The following is an 18,533-nucleotide window of genomic DNA, read 5'->3' as shown; positions in this document are numbered from 1 at the left end:
CATTTAACCTTACAGAAGCCTATATAAAGAAATGGAAGAATGTGTTAGGGAAATTCAACGAATCTTTCATCCCAAAAGAAATATCGTATTTGAACACTCCAAGTTTAACCTCAGAAAACAGGACGAAAGAAAAACAGTAGACAGTTTTGTCACTGACCTTCATGTTCTCGCAGACAATTGCAACTTTGATGCACTGCATAACGAAATGATACGAGACCGTATGGTTGTCGGGAATCAGGACCACAATGTCTCAAAAAGGATGCAATTGAACGCGGAATTAACACTGGAAAAGGCTGTTGTTTATGCCAGAAATAGCAAGCTGTAAAGAGACAACTAACGATAGTAAGAGGGACAGAGAACTCCAGCCAGGAAACCACAGAAGACACTGTGAACAAAGTGAAACAAAAACAATGTCAGACCAATAACAAAGAAATACCAGAACTACGCAAAACAGCAAAATTTCCCAGCTAAGAGAACAGGTTGTAAACGGTCGGCGGTTTTAAAATGCACGGCAGAAATGTCCAGCATGAGATGCGAAATGTTTTGAGTTTGAGAAAACGGGACACTTCGCAAAATGTTTTGACCAAATCAACACTGGGAAACATCAACAGCAGAAATGAAGACCAGGAACATTAAAATAATCAAGAGGCCCAAGAGGCCTTGACGGTCACCGGAGTGCAGATACAGAAAGAGCATTGCAAAGTTGGTTCAAATCTGTAAAACGTATTTACGAATTAGAATAAACAAAGGTGAACCTTCGTATAGGAATTTTTATTTTTTTCATTTTGATAGTTAGTGTATTATGTTACCGAACCTTATGCTTAAAATTCCAATTTGCTTTGCCAACGTTAAACAACAAAACCAAACTAGAAGTCACTCAGGGTCAGTAATTTTATAAATATCCCTTTTTAATCTATGAAGATTATTTGGTTCCATCAAACCTGTGAATTCAGGAGATTTTTGAAATTTTAGCCTATTTGACCCATTTTGGCCCCGCCCCTCTGGTCCCTTGGGGTCAGCCAGGACCAATATGAATACTGTGTTAAAATTATAACCCAGTTTGACTCGTTTCCCATTAAAACTAAGCAAATAATGTTCATAAATGTGTTTTTCCTATATAACTATAGTAAATTTGACTCTCTCAGTCCATGCGAAATATGCTGGTTCGACGGACATGTCTGGTAAAAATCAGTTGTGGTCCGGCAATTAACTGACCATTTTTGGGAAAGGGCTTTTATAAGTTGTACTAACTTGTGTCCGATCCTTTTGTAAATTTGTTTGCAATAAAATAGTTTAAACTAAATGACATATCAATTAGGGAAATGACAGGAGATAGAAAGGATTACTTCAAAGAACATTTCTGTATTAGTAGGCACGTGTACGAGACACTCCAGGGATATCTGTCACCTTTCCTGGCGGTACAATATACAGGGAGTTTCGATCCAATTCCTGCTAACCACCAGCTTTTAGTATTCCTTTGTTACCTCGCAAACCAGGCGTCAATAAGAGAGATTTTTCAGTTATTTGGGATATCTATCCTAACTGTTCATGAGATAGTGATGAAAGTGTGCGACATATTTGTCCGGGAATTACAAAGACGCGTAAGTTGTTTAACTTGAAGTTAGTCCGAGTCAATACCATGAGAAAATAACTTAAACAAAACAAATGATTTATTTGATTTGTGTAAACTTTTGAATCAGTTTAACTTTAATGATGGAAATGGTTTGTTTTGTTCTACACACTGTGTAATTCAATTGTACAGTATATTTCTCAAGAAAAGTAGTTCCAACTTGGATCATACAATATAAAAAAAATCTGAAGGTTTTTTTATTTATTCAGAAAATTCGATGGCCAGATCAATTAAGACGAAGACAAATATCTACAGAAATTGAGAAAGTTTCGGGGTTTTCAGGAGTTGTTGGATTTCTTGATGAGTCACACATACGCTTGGCACCTGCAATAAATGGCGATACTGACTATTTTAACAGGAAGGGATTTCCTTCAATGCTATTGCAGGTACAAAGCAAAAAAGGTTATTAGCTATCCAATCGTTCGTTCGTTCGTTCGATTTATTAACGTCCTATTAACAGCTATGGTCGTGTATCGACTTTGAGAAGACAACTTCAGTGAACATTATTATAAGACCCTCCTTAAAAAATGTATATAACTTTGATGTTAAGTTCTGAAATGTAAAATCTGTATTCAATTTTATAAAAACACGGCATACACGGTTATGTAGAGATTTAAAAGAAGTTATTGCAGTTTCCACAAGTATACAACAAGAGCTGTTGGAGAACAGCAAAGCTCGCCTATTCAGAAGAAGCTGATGTTCAAGTATTTACTATTTAAACATGGAAATATGACAAATTAACAGGCTCAAAAAAAACCTAAAGGGCCCCAAATTGGTTGTATTATCACGTTCAGCATCCATACACATTGGGAAAATAAAATCATAAACATTTATGATGACTTTATGCTTAAACAATAGACAAAATAGAAACTTGCTCAAAAACTTCAACATGGAAATATGACAAATTAAAAGACTCAAAAAAAAACCTAAAGGGCCCCAAATTGGTTGTATTATCACGTTCAGCATCCATCGCATTAGGAAAATAAAATCATAAACATTTATGATGACTTAAGCTTAAAACAATTGACGAAACAGAAACTTGCTCAAAAACTTTAACGTGAAATGGGACGCCAACGCTGACGCCGGGGTGACAACATTAGCTCCCCCCTATTCTTCGAATAGGCGAGCTAAAAAGCCAAGTTTTAATTAATGTTTCCTATTTGTTGTAGGTAGTTATTAATCATGAACTTTTCATCACAAGTGCCTATACATGATGGCCTGGCTGTACCCACGACGCAAGAGTTTTGCGCAATTCTCAGTCGTTTGCTAAAGCTGAAGGAGGGTAATTATTTAGCAATAGAGAAACATGTATCCTCGAGGTTTTGTTTTGTTTGTTTGTTTTTTAACGTGCATCCTCGAGGTAAGTCATAAGCTACCTTAAACATAAGAAAAACATAAGATTTACATAAAATTGAGACTTATTAGACATTCATGTAATATTATAATGTTTAATGTTTACTATTCTATTAATTGCCTCTCTGTTTTTCTTTTAAAGTGAGAGTGAGGAATTGGAGACCAATAGAATGATGTCGTACACCAACATTACAGTCACAAGCCTTCATGCAATGGAAATTTAGATTGTAACTTTACAACAGAGGAGTGTCGGGGCTTGGGATGGAGAATAGGACTAAGATGTACTAAATGCACCCATGTGTCAGGTGTGTATTCTCTATATGAAGAAATGAAGGAACCAGGGAAGAAAGCGCGGGACACCGTGAAAATGAACTCTGCAGTACAAGTCGGACTTACTCAGAGTAGAATTGGTAAAGAATTGGTTTTTAGGTCATCTGACCCGAAGGGTCAGGATGACCTATGGTCATCGTGATTTGTCTGTCGCCGTGCGCCATCCATCGTGCGTAGACTTTTTCCTTTGAAACGCCACTCCTCCTTAACCGCTAAGCGGATGTCATCCACATATTTGGCGTGAAACATTATTAAGGAAGGACACTCATATTTTTTATAAATGAGCTTGGTCCGACCCCTAGGGGCTGAGGGGTGGGGCCCCAAAAGGGCAAATTTTCTTATTTTGCGCTCAGCATACAGGGAGTGGGACGACTGGTTCGCCCGTTGTCAGTATAATGTGACCGGGTGGGGTGTGTTGCTTAGTGTCTTCGGCGGCATGCTTCAGTGATATAGCACTATAAAGAGGGCAAAAGTTCCCCGATACAAGAAGACAACACGAACATACCGCAGTCTCCCAAAACACGCACCTCACACAACATACACGCAATACACCGCATACATGGGAGGCCGTCCTTACATGAGTATAGCTGTTAATAGGACGTTAATTAATCAAACAAACAAAAACTAATGCCTGCCCTGTAGTTTGGCCCTAAATGACCTTAGTTGTCGATGGGCCGTAAAACTCTAACAAACAAACAAAAAAAAAGGCTTTGTACTTGAATCACCGAGTTTATAAATCTTTTCAGCTGCCTTGAATGCACCAGTGTCCAAGTCCGTGACAAGCTTGTCTATCTCCAGACAACACCAATTGATCAGGCTACTGGTAAGTTTCCTTTACAGTCTGGGGTGTGTTGGTGTCTTTGGCAGCATGCGTCAGTGATATAGCACTATAAAAAGGGCAACAGTTCCACTACACAAGAAGACACAACACGAATATACCGCAGTCTCCCAAAACACGCACCTCGCACAACATACACGCAACACACCGCATGCATGGGAGGCCGTCCTTACATGACCATAGCTGTTAATAGGACGTAAATAAATCAAACAAACAAACAAACAAATACATATTAGCTTCTGGTACAATAGCAGAGAGAATAAAGACTGTTATAACTAAATTGATAAGTAATAATCAAACTAGATTTATCCAAGGTAGATATATTGGTGAAAACACGCGTTTGATATATGATTTGATGCAATACACTGAAGAAAATAATTTACCTGGACTTTTATTATTAATTGATTTCGAAAAAGCATTTGACTCTGTTTCCTGAAATTTTATCAAAAAAACCTTATCATTTTTTTAATTTTGGACCCTCTATCATTAATTGGATCAAACTTTTTCAAAACATCATTATTTCTGCTGTTAATATAGGTGGAAACTTATCCAGTTTCTTCGCTATTGAACGCGGTTGCCGACAAGGGGACCCAGTCTCATCGTATATTTTTATTCTCTGTGCGGAAATGTTATCAATCGTATTAACAAATGATTTAGATATAAAAGGTATTGTTATTAACGACAAAGAAGTTCTTCTTTCTCAGTTTGCGGATGATAGTATAATGTGACCGGGTGTGGTGTGTTGCTTGGTGTCTTCGGCGGCATGCTTCAGTGATATAGCACTATAAAAAGGGCAACAGTTCCACTATACAAGAAGACACAACATGAATATACCGCAGTCTCCCAAAAACACGCACCCCGTACAACATACATGCAACACACCGCATACATGGGAGGCCGTCCTTACATGACCATAGCTGTTAATAGGACGTTAATAAATCAAACAAACAAACAAATGATGGTTCAGAAAAATCTTTGACCTCTACTTTACAACAACTTAACTTTATGCCAGAATTTCAGGTCTCAAAATGAATTTCACCAAGACCCAGGTAGTTTGGATTGGCAGTAAAAAATACAGTAATGATAAATACACCACATAATATAATCTCTCATGGGGTATAACAAAATTTAATCTGTAAGGCATTGAATACGATGTTGACTTACATAGAATTGTTCAGCTAAACTTCGACAAAAAGCTTGTTAAACTAAAGACTCTTATAAACTCATGGAACAGAAGAAATCTTTGGTAAGAAAAAATGGTAAGATAACTGTGATAAAAACATTACTTATTTCCCAATTTAATCACCTCTTTATAGCACTTTCAACACCACATGATTCTTGTATAAAGAAAATCAACAGCATATTATATGAATTTTTATGGAGTGGAAAAACAGATAAAATTAAACGTGACATCATTGTTAAATCATACAAAGAGGGTGGCTTGAAAATGATTAATTTAAAATCTTTTAAAACAGCCCTTAAAGCAACATGGGTAAGAAGATATATATAAGGAAGAGGTTAGTTGGATGTGCATTTTGGACAAATATATTGATAAGTATTCACTAGCTAATTGTGGAACATGTAAACTTCAGAAAACATTAGATGGATGTACTAATTTATTTTGGAAAGATTTCCTCGAAGCATGGAAAAACACCAATAGATTCATCTAAGATATATGATGATCACATATGCAAAAATCCAATATGGTATATGATAGCACAAAAATAAGATGGCTACAATATAGAATAAATCATCGAATTTTAACAGCAAACACTCTTTTACATAAAATGGAAATAAAACAAGACCCGTCCTGCACTTTTTGTAAAACTCACCTGGAAACAATTGAACATCTGTTTTGGGAATGTGATAAAGTTCATAATTTAATGAGAGAATTTAAACATGCGCTCACAGCCATAAATTTTGAAGTTAATTGGGTAAAACAGGAATTTAATTTGGGAACATTTAGCTTCTGTGATGCTGACTTAATTATAGACAATCTTATTTTACTTATTATTAAACAACAGTGTTCTCCCCAGGATTTTTTCACTGCGCTATGGTAATTTTTCAACTCCACACTGTGGCGTGCGGCGCGGTGCGGCGCAACTCTACACAAATTTACTGTTTTGTATCACAGCTAAATAATGATAAATAGTGTTACCAAAAAAATAATGAACTCATTAAAAACTTTTTACCTCATATTCACTGATCATTATCATAGATTTCTATAGTACTTTTGCCAGAATTAATATATCATGATGAGATTTTTCTTCTCTTTATCTGTCCAAAGTACTTCACACATGAATCAAAGTCAAACTCTCCTAAACTTTGTCCTTCTATGGAGATTGTCATCAGAGAGTTCAGAATGTTCTGGCTGAGTCGGTTCCTTAGATTTGTTTTCACTCTGTTCATTGTACTAAATGACCTCTCACAGTCAGCAGTGGACATAGGCAGAACCAAGGCAATCTGAGCATATCTTGCCAGGGAAGGATACAAATCCTCCATGGTGGCAACCTTTAGTAAGGATTCCTGGAATGTCAGATCCAGCATCATTTCCTTGGCCAGGAGAAAACGAAATGACAGGAACTCTTCCTTGACAGTTTCGTAACATGTGATGGACTTGAAATGCCCTGCTAATACCTGAAATACAAATGTCAAAAGTCAGATGGCTGTCAATAAATTGATATACCAGGAAAGTAAACAAAATCTTTAATCATTAATTCAAAGCTATTGACTTATAAATTAGTATATAAATCCTTTGAGATATAACAGAGGATTAAACAAACTATGTTTATTTAGTGTTTACCATTTCATATGAAAAGTACTGTGCCAAGCTTGAATAAAAATGTGTTTGTTGGTAAATTTCTGACAATTACATGATCAAACAAATATGGATATAACTACCTGAAGCTTTTGGAAATGAACAGCCTCATAAAAAGTGGGATCTCCCTTGTCCATCAACTCTGGGTCGAAGATGGTCAATGCCTCCAGAATATTATTGTCAGGAAATCTCTCATGTAGATTGTTAACTACATTGTCTAGGTATTTCTGGAAGACCTGGAAAAGTGACATTAATTTTTAACAAATATTTACAATTCTATTTCATATCACAATGTTGTTTTGCAGACAATAAATGTATCAAAAGCACATTAACTGACTTCATTCTTGATATAATTACTCTTTGTCAAATTTTGATTCAGGCATCAGTATTTTCATTTCTTTCCTATGAATCATTGCAATCTTCTAGGAACTTACCCCTTCTTTAAATGCTGTGATGTCATTCTCTCCTCCTCTTATACCAAACTCCTTTAGTGATTCAATCTGGTTAGGAAGGTCGCTCTAAAGAACTCTCCAGGGTTTTCCATCATCCGCAGAAGTGTCATTTGGGTTGAAGATACCATTGGGTCCACCAGAGTAAAATCAACCTGGGCTTTCTGGAAAACCTTGGATAGGCGGCATAAATGTGGCAGTACATCACTCACAGCATGGAGATGGTGCACAGGAAACGAGGGTCCTTGCAGAATGTTGCCAATCCAGCTGCTGTGGCATCGTTTCTATCTGCAGCCTCACGCTCCAGACTTGTAATGAGTGAAGGGAGACATCTGCGGACAGCAGTAACTGCCATCTCATGTGACAACCATCTTGTGTCTGATATTTCTTTTAGTTTAAGTGAGACACCACCAAATACAGCCTGTTGTGAAATAGATAAGTGTTTAGTGGACAGTCAACAAAATTTTTATTGTTATTAAACATATTTCACATTAGAGAAATATACCAATTTTTCTATTTGAATAAAATTTAATTAATCAATTATAGTGGTGGGTCGATCATCGGATATAATCGATTGACGACTTGTTAGAGCCTTCCGATGTCGATGATCGGTTCTTGTTTCCCGTAACCGATTAATCGGATAAAGTTCAACCGAACGCACCCATGAATAACTATTCGAACGCGACCGAAGGGGGACTACTCTAAGCATTTAAAACCATTGCATATGGCGGCGCATGTGGATGGTGACTGCGCTAAGGATGATACAAAACCACTTAAAGCTGACAATGAACTGCTGTCAGTGTTGGAAAACAAGACAATATACCCTCATCCCGGAAGTAAAGCCAAAAGCGAAGTATGGAAATACTTCGGATTTCTTAAAATGTCTGATAATTTGCCGCCGACAAAAAGCAATCTCAACATGAACCAAGCAATATGTCGGCTCTGTAGGAAGGTGTACAAGAACACAGGTAGGTTTAGATATGGTTCAATGTTGATAGTAGACTTTCAACTTATCGAAACTACTTAACTCTCATGAATTCATTATTCACACGGAACCTACATATTTACTGGCATAATCTAGTTGTACGTGTAGTCGTGTACGGGGTTTTTAGCCTGCGTTTATATTACGTCTGTACTTTAGTCTGTTGTACAACATAAAACTAATGAATCAAATACAGTAATGATACTACATAATGTAATAAAAGTACTACTTATACATTATTAACATGTCATAATATTCACTGTTGTTCCATGGTGATAGAAAAAAATATGTGGATTATTAGCATTTTTGTAAACATTTTTAATAAAATCTCATTAGTAGAAACAACGGTAAAAAATTTGTTCTTTATTACAGGAAACACAACAAATTTCCAGAGTCATATTGACAACGAACACAAACTACATGACACTCGAGTCTGCAAACAAAAAGATAAATTAACAAAATTAGGCAATAGAGATGCTTCAGGTTCAACCAAGCAGACATTCCAGACAACTTTGCATCAGATGGTAGGAATGAAATCTAACAACAAGCTTGGAGCTGAAAGGAAAAAGGAAGTAGATCAGTCTCTAATGAAGATGATGGCAGGCAAAGTACTTCCCTTCAGCCTTGTGGACAACGTTTTCTTCAAAAACTTTGTTCATGCATTAGAACCAAGGTACATGTGTTTCAATTTCAATTTGTGTTTTAAATTCTGTATTCATTAATCACTGTAATGTAACACTCACAAATCAGCCTAGCAGTCTGTTGAGCGGCCAGGGCTGACCATAATACATTAAAAAAACTTCGAATAGTTTCTAAGTAAAACTCATTGGTCAGTTCATTCACTTAATTGCATGTTCAAGTTAATAATTATGGGCTCAAAGCCTCAAAGTTCTGTCCATTTTGTTATTCAAATTGACAGATTGTTGCTCATTTTCATTAAATAATATTATTTTCATTTTCAGATATTTGCTTCCTAGTAGAAGAACTCTAATGGGTTGGCTAATGCAAAAGAAAGATGAAATTGAACAAAAGCTGTCAATGGAAATAAGGAACTGCGAAGGGGTAGCAATAACTCACGACAGTTGGACTAGTTTAGCCACAGAAAGTTTTAACACAACAACCGTACACTTCATTGACAATAATTGGGAACTTCAGTCTGCTGTTCTGGGAACAATTAAAGTTGAAGGTTCGCACACTGCTGAAAATATTGCCGCTTCTCTTACAGAAGTTAAGACAAAGTGGGCCTTGCCTGTGTGCATCGCAACTACCGATAACGCTGCCAACGAACAGAAAGCATTTAGGATACTCAAGTGGCAACGCTTTGGATGTTATGGGCATAGACTAAATCTCATTGTAAAAAATGCATTGCAAGTAAATGAAGTTGGAAGATTAGTAGGCAAAGGACGCAAACTAGTAACATTTTTCCATACATCTACCAGTGCAAATGACAAGCTTATGGAGAAGCAGAAAATTTTGCAAATGAAAGGAATAGGGCACAAGTTAATCACTGATGTGGTTACTCGGTGGAATTCCACCCTAGACATGTTGGAAAGGCTGTTGGAGCAGATGCCTGCCCTCATGGCTGTGGCAACAGATGAGTCAGCATCAAAGCATATTAAGACCACAGTTCAGAACTGTTTGTTCACATTTGAGGAGTCTCTCCTAGCAGAAAGGATAGTTACTTTGTTAAGACCTTTTCAAAAAGTAACTACTATTGTGTGTTCAGAGAAAACCCCAACTATCAACAAAGTACTTCCTGCCATCACAAAGTTAAAGCGGTCTCTTGAAGAAGCCAATGATGACCCACCAGTTATAAAGGCCATGAAGAAAAGAATGTCTGACCAGCTCAATGCCAGAACTGAGGTAGAAGACCAAAGCATCGCTCTCTTAGGATGCATCTTGAGTCCATACACAAAAGATTTTGATTTTTGTCCTTCAAAAAAGGCAGAAGCAGAAGAGTTACTGAAATCAAACTTAAAGTGCATTACAATTAGCATTAAACAAGAAAAAACTGATGAAACAAATGTCCCAGCGGTGCTTCCAAATAACTCAGTACAACTACAACCACAACCTTTGCCTGATCTTCCTAGACTCGAACTGGAGCCTCAACTCGATCAACCGTCAGAGGAAAACTTGGTTCATAACCTGATTGACGTCACTGAATCTCAGTCTACTGATACTGATCAGCCACCTAAAAAAAAGATTAAATCTTTAGACTATGAAGATTGGCTGGAAGATGTTGTTTGCACAGGGGTAAGCAAAACTGAATCTAAAGACCAAATGCAAGCAGAAATTGAAAGTTATTTGAACTGTCAAGTTAATGATTCTGACAGCAACCTAACCACTCTACAATGGTGGCAAAAGAATGAAATGTTCTTTCCAAGGATTTCAAAGCTAGCCAAAGCGATACTCTCTGTACAGGCAAGCAGTGTGCCTTCAGAACGCGTTTTCTCACTTGCTGGAGAACTTGTGTCCAAGAAACGCAGCAGAATGAGCCATGATAATGTGGACATGTACATTTTCCTAAACAAGAACATAAGGTTCTTTTAGAAATATTCAAGTTTTCATGGCATTATGCTCTGCATTAGACTAACTCTAGTCATTAGTCAACCAATGGTTGTGAAGCTTTTTCTTTTATCAAGTTTGAGTATGATATGTTTATGTAAGATTAAAAATGTTTTAATGCAATAAGTGATTCAGAATTCCTTTTCTAGACAGAAGTAGCTTGTAGTGAAAAGTTTACACTTGTTCAACTTGTTTGTTTAATTTTTACTCTTCATTTCTAGTCAAAGTTCATTTAATTTCAGTCTCCATATAAGGCTGAAATAAATTTGAATTTTACCATTTCCATTGGAAATATATATAAGGCACATTACTATATAATTAGTATTATTTAGTAAGTAGTATATATAGTATTATTTACTAAGTTACTATTAGTAGATATTTACCTGAAAAGTTACTGAGCAAAGGGAGGACAGACTACTAGAAGAATCAGTAGCTTTAGCTTAAGAAAGCTAATTAGTTATTACCAATTTCCTAGTAATAAGGAAATCACTTCTAGTCATGATCAACAGATCAAGTATTATTGAATTTGTATCACTTACCTGTTGTTAAATACTTAATTTTTGTTGCACTGTTTTTTTTACATCATATTTTTTTGTCTCTGAGATACAGAGTATGATCAATTACTGTGTTATTAATGATTATCAGTTATTGTTAAATAAATTTACTTAAGTTCAGGTGATTTGAACATTGTTTTTTCTTCCAAACTTGAATTACATTTCAATATATCTATACTAGTGGAACCCCCAGGTTAACATGGTGCTTGCAGAGCCTGGTTAATGGTTCATATGAATAATGCACTACACCACTCACCATGCTTTATGTTACAAAGCCACTAGCATCAAGCAGAGGGTAATTAAGAACCAAAAGGTGCATATATAGAAATTAAAAGTTAGTGCAAGTTACGCAGAGACAGTGATAGAGACCACAGCAATGTGCAAGATATTGGTGTACTACACTACCAGTCTACCACAACACTACTGTACTATAGGATTATATCAAATATAGTGTGCTAGTTCATGCAAGTGTTCTTAAGTACTGGTGGTACTTAAATTAACAAAAGTGAAGTAATATTGATATACAGTTTATACACAGTAACAGAGTAACACAATATCAATAATGATTGATGTAAGCTATATATGAAAAAATGATAGCAAAAAAGTGAGAAACACGGACACAGAGCAAATTAAGCAACTTTTAATAGTTTGAGGGCAATCAAATAACACTGCAGTTTGTTGTGGAAGATATTCTTGTAACCGATTAAATAATCGGTAAACGACATCGGCAACATCAACCGATCCGATCATCGGATCGGTTTGAATCCCCAACCGATGTCCCACCACTAATCAATTATCATTAATGATTATATAGTTTACCTCAATCTCCTTTAATCCACTCATCCTCACAGCAGAGTTTTGATAAAATCGGAAAAGCTGCTGCATGATGTCTTTAAACTTCCTCAAATATGGAATGTTGTCTGTGGCCTGAGCGGAAGCAAGAGCTAATCGATGAGCCACACAGTGAATGTTGATCAGCTCGGGGTTGACAGTCTTTAGCTGAGTGGCAACCTACAGACAATAAATTGAACAATGAGTTGTCAAATTTCAGAGTACATAACATGATAACATTAACTGTGCATTGTATATATATCACAAACAAATAAATATGAACATTAAATCAAAGATTATTACTTAATTTTACAAACTTACCCCAGTTTTCCGGCCGACCATGACAGAGGCACCATCTGATCCCATGCCAATTAATTTGTTTAGTGGTAATTCATTCTCCCTAAAAAATGTCTCCAATGCAGCCATGATTGTGTCTGCTTTGCCGTCAGGAAGGTCAACCAATCCAAGAAATGCTGTTCTCACCTAAAAATCAAATAATATAAATCATAAAGAGGAATAATTACTAGAGAGAAACGGAAACATTATTTTATTCAATAGATAAACTAGAGGGAAAATGTAAAATTATATTTATATTCAATAGATGAACTAATTATATAAGAGCATTTCCTCATATATCATATGACCATTTTTTTAAGATTTACCTTCATTTCTGGAGTCATGAATCTGGCCATAACAGTCATCTGCTTTAATACAGCTATGTCTGTTGTTTCATCAATTAAGATGGAAAAGTACAGACTATCCCTGATCATGGTCAAGATAGGTTTTCTTATTTGGGCACTTATGCAATCCAACATCTCCTTTGATCCTGTGACTTCTGTAGTTTACATTGTCACCTTTCATCAACATATTAAGATAGTCACATCCCATACTCTTTGCTAAATCCAACAGGGAACCGTAATGTGTGGTGTGTGCAATTTCTTCTTTTGCCAACCAAAACAAACATTTAAAGGCTCCAACTAAAGCTGTCCTCTCCATAGAAACATGCTTAACCACAGCAGCCTCGATACCTTGTCCTCGTTCTGCGAGTCTTGAGTTGGCCTCTAAGTCTACAGCATCAATATGGTTGCTAGACCGTGCATGTCGCTTTAAGCTCTCTTTTACTATATATGTGCAAGGAGAATTTATCCATGCGTCTCCTCCATTCTTGGACCGTGTCCTGAACTTCTTGCAGAGACTGCACAACATACCTAAAATGATAAAATCAAGAAAAGAACATTAAATATGGAGTGTATGTGCAATATAAGAATGGAAACATCACTTGATTACTATTTGCCATTATATAAATACAAACAGTAATAATTTCATTTAGAACAAGCAAACGAACGTATGGAGTAAATTAGAATTCTTAGTTATCATTCTATATTTCTGATGTAATATGTAATAAAACAATCATTACAAACATATAAAAAGAATTAAAGAACAAATTCATTATAAAATAAATCAATCTTATACAGAGTTTGGTTTGGTTTGTTTAGTTTTACGTCCTATTAACAGCCAGGGTCATGTAAGGACGTGCCAGGTTTGTTGGTGGAGGAAAGCCGGAGTACCCGGAGAAAAACCACCGGCCAGCGGTCAGTACCTGGCAACTGCCCCACATAGGATTCGAACCCGCATCCCAGAGGTGGAGGGCTTGTGGTAATATGTCGGGACATCTTAACCACGCGGCCACCGCGGCCCCTCTATACAGAGTCTAGTGGGTGATATAGACATGACGTAACATTATAATCAAATGACCACTGCTTTTTATTATTGTAATGGAAATATAAAGTGTACGTACCTTGCTGATCTTCCGTGATAATTAGCCTCAACACCCGATTTACGGATTTTACTAGGAGTTTTTTTGACAGGACTATCGTTAGTATCGACTGTTGGAGTTTCCATCACGAGTTGTGACTTTCCTAACCAATTGGTCAGGGCTGTACTTCCAGAAGTGATCTTTCGTTTCTTTGGTGTTGACATGTCGCAAGCGAATGTAATAATGAGTGAAAAAAATCACAGTCCAATATAACATGGTCATCGGCAAAAAGTAATAAATCATAATGATGCTAATACACAGCATCAGCTGTCATTCAGGTTTTTTTGTTTGATGATTGTTTGATTGAGTTTTACGGCCCATCGACAACTAAGGTCATTTAGGGCCAAACTACAAGTCATGCATTAATATCAGTATAAAAGTTCAGGGTAAGAAAAAGCAAGTAAGGACTAAAACACAGATTGTAAACGTTTATTTGATAAAAGAGTTTTGCATGGGATAAAATAAATTTGGCTAAAACACATGAGAAAACTCATGCACAATGTTGATGAAACGATGAAATGTTGAGTTGATACGATGTATGATGAGAAAACGTTCATATTTTGCTTAAAATACCGATCTCTTTGAGATAATTGAAAATACGATTATGTCTCACGGCATGAAACAAAGTGTACATGTCGGAGACATCGTAGTATTTATCTCGTATGTGTTTAAAATCAATACAATGCAATAAAATATGCTCCACTGTGAGAGGAGAATCACATGCATGGCATGTAGGAGGATCCTCCCCTCTCAATAGATAGGAATGTGTAAAATATGTGTGTCCAGTTCGGAGCCGAGAGAGAACAACTTCCTCTCTGCGGTCTCTCCGACTGGACAGTTTAGGATTAAGTGTAGGTTGAATTTTAAACAGTTTATTGTTTGTTTCGGTAGACCACCTTTGTTGCCAATAGTGTTTGATGGCTGACTGAATTGAAGGTTTGATGTCGGTGTATGGTAGTTTCAAATCTGTTTGTGCTAGGCGAAGAGCAGTCTTAGCTGCTTTATCAGCCTGTTCATTCCCCTTTATACCCACATGACTGGGAATCCAGAGATAAGTAATTTGAGTTTTAGAAGATAATCGAAATGTTCGGATTAAAAGATTTTGGATTAGAGTATTTCTAGGGCTTCTTGATTTCAAAGCCTGAAGAACCGAAAGAGAGTCTGAACAGATGATTGCCTTTTCAATGCGGTGTTCTTCGATGTGGTCAAGCGCCAGACCGATAGCACATGCTTCCGCAGAGAAAATGGAGGCAACATCTGGAAGTCGGATAAAGGAGCAGTGATTAGACGTACAGAATGCTGCCGCAACATTATCACCATCTTTTGATCCGTCAGTGTAGATCTGAACATGGTCAGGGAAAGCCCTAATGCACTCCCGAAAGGAGGATTTGTGTTCTTCGGGTAATGCACTGGATTTTGCCCTCTCATGCAAAGATAAATTGATATCAGGTGTTTGAATGAGCCATGGTGGTACATCCGATACGGTGTACTCGTCAATGGTGTCGAAAGTGATATTAAGTTCCAGCAAAAATTTTGAAATTCTGATGCCAAATGTTGGTATGAGCTTTTGATTTTGTGTAAATATTTCTTGGTGTTGTGGATTGAATACAAGGTTAAATGCAGGATTTTTGGGGTTGGATTTCAGTTGAGCAGCATACTGTAAGGATAATTTCTTCCGTCGATCGTCTAGAGATGGCTCATTAGCTTCCACATGGATACTCTTCACAGGTGTTGTTCGAAAAGCTCCAAGTGCCAGACGCAGTCCCTGATTCTGTATAGGGTCAAGCATCTGTAGATAGGAGCTGCGAGCCGATCCATAGACAATAGAGCCGTAGTCAAGTTTTGATCTAATAAGTGCCCGATAGATACGTAGAAGCATTTCACGGTCTGCACCCCAATCAGAATGGGAAAGAACTCGTAGAATGTTCAGCGCCTTCGAGCACTTATCCTTCAGATGTTTGATATGTGGAACAAAGGACAGTTTCGAATCAAATATTAGTCCAAGAAATTTAGTTTGTTCAACTACTGGAATTTTAATTCCATTGAGTGTGAGGTCAGGATCATTGTGTGGTTTTCGTTTTTGACAGAAGTGCATACAGACAGTTTTTGATCTTGAAAATCTAAAGCCATTTTCGTCAGCCCAATTTTGTAATTTGCCTAAACATTGTTGTAGTTGTCGTTCTATAGTGTGCATGTTTTTTGATCTGTAACAGATCAAGAAATCATCCACAAATAGAGACCCTTCCGTAGATTGGCCAAGACATTTGGTTATGCTGTTAATTTTTAGTCCAAAAAGTGTGACGGACAAGATACCACCCTGAGGGACGCCCATCTCCTGTGTTTCTGTTTCTGAATAAGTTGAACCCGTTCGAACTTTGAAATGCCTGTCAGATATAAAATTTGATATAAACTTTGGCAAATTACCACGTATACCGATGTCATGGAGATCGTTCATGATTCCATATTGCCAAGTTGTGTCGTATGCCTTTTCAAGGTCAAAGAATACGGCCACAAGATGTTCTTTCTTGGCAAATGCTTCTCGTATAAATGTTTCTAGTCTAACTAAGTGGTCTACCGTTCCCCTGCGGTTTCTAAAGCCGCTTTGCAAAGGACTTAAAATATTGTTTGATTCCAGGAACCAAACTAATCTGGTATTTATCATACGTTCTAGAGTTTTACAAATACAACTCGTCAATGAAATAGGACGATAGTTATTGGCATCAGTAGCATCTTTCCCGGGCTTCGGAAGGGGTATAATAGTAGATTCCTTCCAAGACTCAGGAATTTTGCCAGAAGAGTGAACTTGATTAAATATAGTTAAAAGACATTTTAGTGAAGAGTCTGGTAATTGTTTTAAAAACATATATGGAATTTCGTCTGGTCCAGCTGCCGAGTCCTTTGATTTCTCAAGGGACTCGAGCAATTCTGGTATCTCGAAAGGCCTATTGTAACTTTCACTATTGGAGGATTTAAAATTAAGACGTCTCTTTTCTTTTTCCTTTTTAAATTTTTGAAATTTTTTGGAATGATTTTTGATGGATGAATTTTTAGCAAAATTTTTGGCAAAGGCGTCAGCTATTTCGGATTTTGAAGAAAATATTTTATTGTTGTTAATGAGGTGGGAGGATGGTGTTGCTTTTCTTTTCCCACTGATTTTTCCAATCATTTCCCAAACTTTCTTCGAAGATGTATTGGAATTAATTTTTGAGACGTACTCTTTCCAAGTACTTTTCTTGTCGGATTTGATAGACCTTCGAGCTTTTGCTCTCCAAATTTTAAAATTATTATAGTTTGAGACGGTTGGCGAAGCCAAGTACCGCCTCAGAGCGGAATTTCTACCAGATCTATTGATAAATGAATCATTTGAGAGACGAAACTTTGTAGGTTTTGGCACGGATTTTGGTATGGTTTTTGTAGCGATAGAAGTAGAGCGCTTCTGTGAAAATTTTAATGGGGTCATCGAGGTTCAAAAATTTTATCCTCAATGAGCTCCTCTGCGCACAAATTTTTAAATTGAACCCAGTCCGCCTTATGTAGATTCCAACGAGGAATAGGCTCCTCAAGTTTTGGTGACCCTATGTTTTTAAGTATAATTGGAAAGTGATCGCTCCCACAGAGATCACCGTTGACCATCCAATCATAATCCAGAAGAATTGATGGATGGCACAACGATAAATCAATGTGGGTAAGCGAGCCAGAGGCAGGGTGTAAATATGTTGGGGCATTGGTGTTATAAAGACATAAGCTGTTTTTATTAATAAAATCTTCGATACGTCTACCTCTATCGTCAGTGCCTGGGGAGCCCCAGAGGCTATTATGACCGTTAAAGTCACCCATGATAATATATGGCACTGGTAGTTGTGATACGATGTTACTCAGTTCATCACAACTAAATGGAGTATTTGGAGGTAAATATATAGAACAGACTGTTATTTTTCGGTGAAGAGTTGCGCTTTATAGCAACAGCTTGTAAGGTGGTATTTAGCTGAATGTGTCTGTGAGGAACGTTTTTATGCACCGCCACCGCCACACCACCTGATGGGCGGCCACCTGTTGTTGGAGTTTTGGTGTATAGTGTAAATTGTCGGAGATTGATGGTGTCTTTCAGCATTATTTCTTGAAGGCAGAATATGGATGGGTTTTTTGTTTGTATAAGATGTTTTAATTCTTCTATGTTCGCTTTAAATCCGCGTATGTTCCATTGTATGATAGTGTTTGTCTCTATGTTGGTCCCTGAGGATAGTTTGTCGGACCGACAGGACTACTTGAAGTAGGTTGTTTGGTGGCGATAAATGTGTTGTCACCAAACTCGCTGTCGTCCGATAGAACATCATAGATGTTCCGTCCAAGGATAGGGTCATCTGATC

The 18,533-nt window shown here is 37.0% G+C and overlaps 3 protein-coding genes and 1 pseudogene across 3 annotated transcripts; 2 read left to right on the top strand and 2 right to left on the bottom strand.

Moving 5' to 3' along the window:
- Positions 1-1,207: 1,207 nt before the first annotated feature.
- On the top strand, positions 1,208-2,949 carry LOC138313711 (uncharacterized; annotated as a pseudogene).
- Positions 2,950-5,866: 2,917 nt separating this feature from the next.
- On the bottom strand, positions 5,867-7,773 carry LOC138313710 (uncharacterized). Its single transcript, XM_069254044.1, has 4 exons — positions 7,631-7,773; positions 7,404-7,485; positions 7,053-7,205; positions 5,867-6,788 (listed from the first exon to the last, which is right to left on the bottom strand). Exons 1-4 carry the CDS (start codon positions 7,771-7,773, stop codon positions 6,402-6,404), a joined length of 765 nt encoding a protein of 254 aa, XP_069110145.1. The 3' UTR covers positions 5,867-6,401.
- Positions 7,774-7,967: 194 nt separating this feature from the next.
- Positions 7,968-11,560, top strand: LOC138313708 (E3 SUMO-protein ligase ZBED1-like). Its single transcript, XM_069254042.1, has 3 exons — positions 7,968-8,386; positions 8,773-9,073; positions 9,363-11,560. Exons 1-3 carry the CDS (start codon positions 8,143-8,145, stop codon positions 10,948-10,950), a joined length of 2,133 nt encoding a protein of 710 aa, XP_069110143.1. The 5' UTR covers positions 7,968-8,142; the 3' UTR covers positions 10,951-11,560.
- LOC138313709 (zinc finger protein 862-like) lies at positions 11,419-13,633 on the bottom strand. The gene is made up of 4 exons (XM_069254043.1): positions 13,013-13,633; positions 12,672-12,833; positions 12,339-12,530; positions 11,419-11,436 (listed from the first exon to the last, which is right to left on the bottom strand). Exons 1-4 carry the CDS (start codon positions 13,163-13,165, stop codon positions 11,419-11,421), a joined length of 525 nt encoding a protein of 174 aa, XP_069110144.1. The 5' UTR covers positions 13,166-13,633.
- Between the last annotated feature and the right edge of the window lie 4,900 nt (positions 13,634-18,533).

The sequence above is a fragment of the Argopecten irradians genome, unplaced genomic scaffold (assembly GCF_041381155.1).
Source record: "Argopecten irradians isolate NY unplaced genomic scaffold, Ai_NY scaffold_0861, whole genome shotgun sequence".
Lineage (NCBI taxonomy): Eukaryota > Metazoa > Mollusca > Bivalvia > Pectinida > Pectinidae > Argopecten > Argopecten irradians.
The sequence above is the reverse complement of the archived record's forward strand: the minus strand, read 5'-3'. Positions and strand labels throughout refer to the sequence as shown.

What these genes read in the sequence shown, in the direction of transcription:
- LOC138313710 (XM_069254044.1), bottom strand. Translation starts at nt 7,773, where the DNA reads ATGGCAGTTACTGCTGTCCGCAGATGTCTCCCTTCACTCATTACAAGT. An exon ending in CTGTGCACCATCTCCATGCT is followed by an intron (nt 7,486 to 7,630) that starts GTGAGTGATGTA and finishes AGTTCTTTAGAG; the next exon opens with CGACCTTCCTAACCAGATTG. An exon ending in TCACAGCATTTAAAGAAGGG is followed by an intron (nt 7,206 to 7,403) that starts GTAAGTTCCTAG and finishes TCACTTTTCCAG; the next exon opens with GTCTTCCAGAAATACCTAGA.
- LOC138313708 (XM_069254042.1), top strand. Translation starts at nt 8,143, where the DNA reads ATGGCGGCGCATGTGGATGGTGACTGCGCTAAGGATGATACAAAACCA. An exon ending in GAAGGTGTACAAGAACACAG is followed by an intron (nt 8,387 to 8,772) that starts GTAGGTTTAGAT and finishes TCTTTATTACAG; the next exon opens with GAAACACAACAAATTTCCAG. An exon ending in GTTCATGCATTAGAACCAAG is followed by an intron (nt 9,074 to 9,362) that starts GTACATGTGTTT and finishes TTTCATTTTCAG; the next exon opens with ATATTTGCTTCCTAGTAGAA.
- LOC138313709 (XM_069254043.1), bottom strand. Translation starts at nt 13,165, where the DNA reads ATGTTGGATTGCATAAGTGCCCAAATAAGAAAACCTATCTTGACCATG. An exon ending in TCATGACTCCAGAAATGAAG is followed by an intron (nt 12,834 to 13,012) that starts GTAAATCTTAAA and finishes TTTGATTTTTAG; the next exon opens with GTGAGAACAGCATTTCTTGG. An exon ending in TGGTCGGCCGGAAAACTGGG is followed by an intron (nt 12,531 to 12,671) that starts GTAAGTTTGTAA and finishes TATTGTCTGTAG; the next exon opens with GTTGCCACTCAGCTAAAGAC.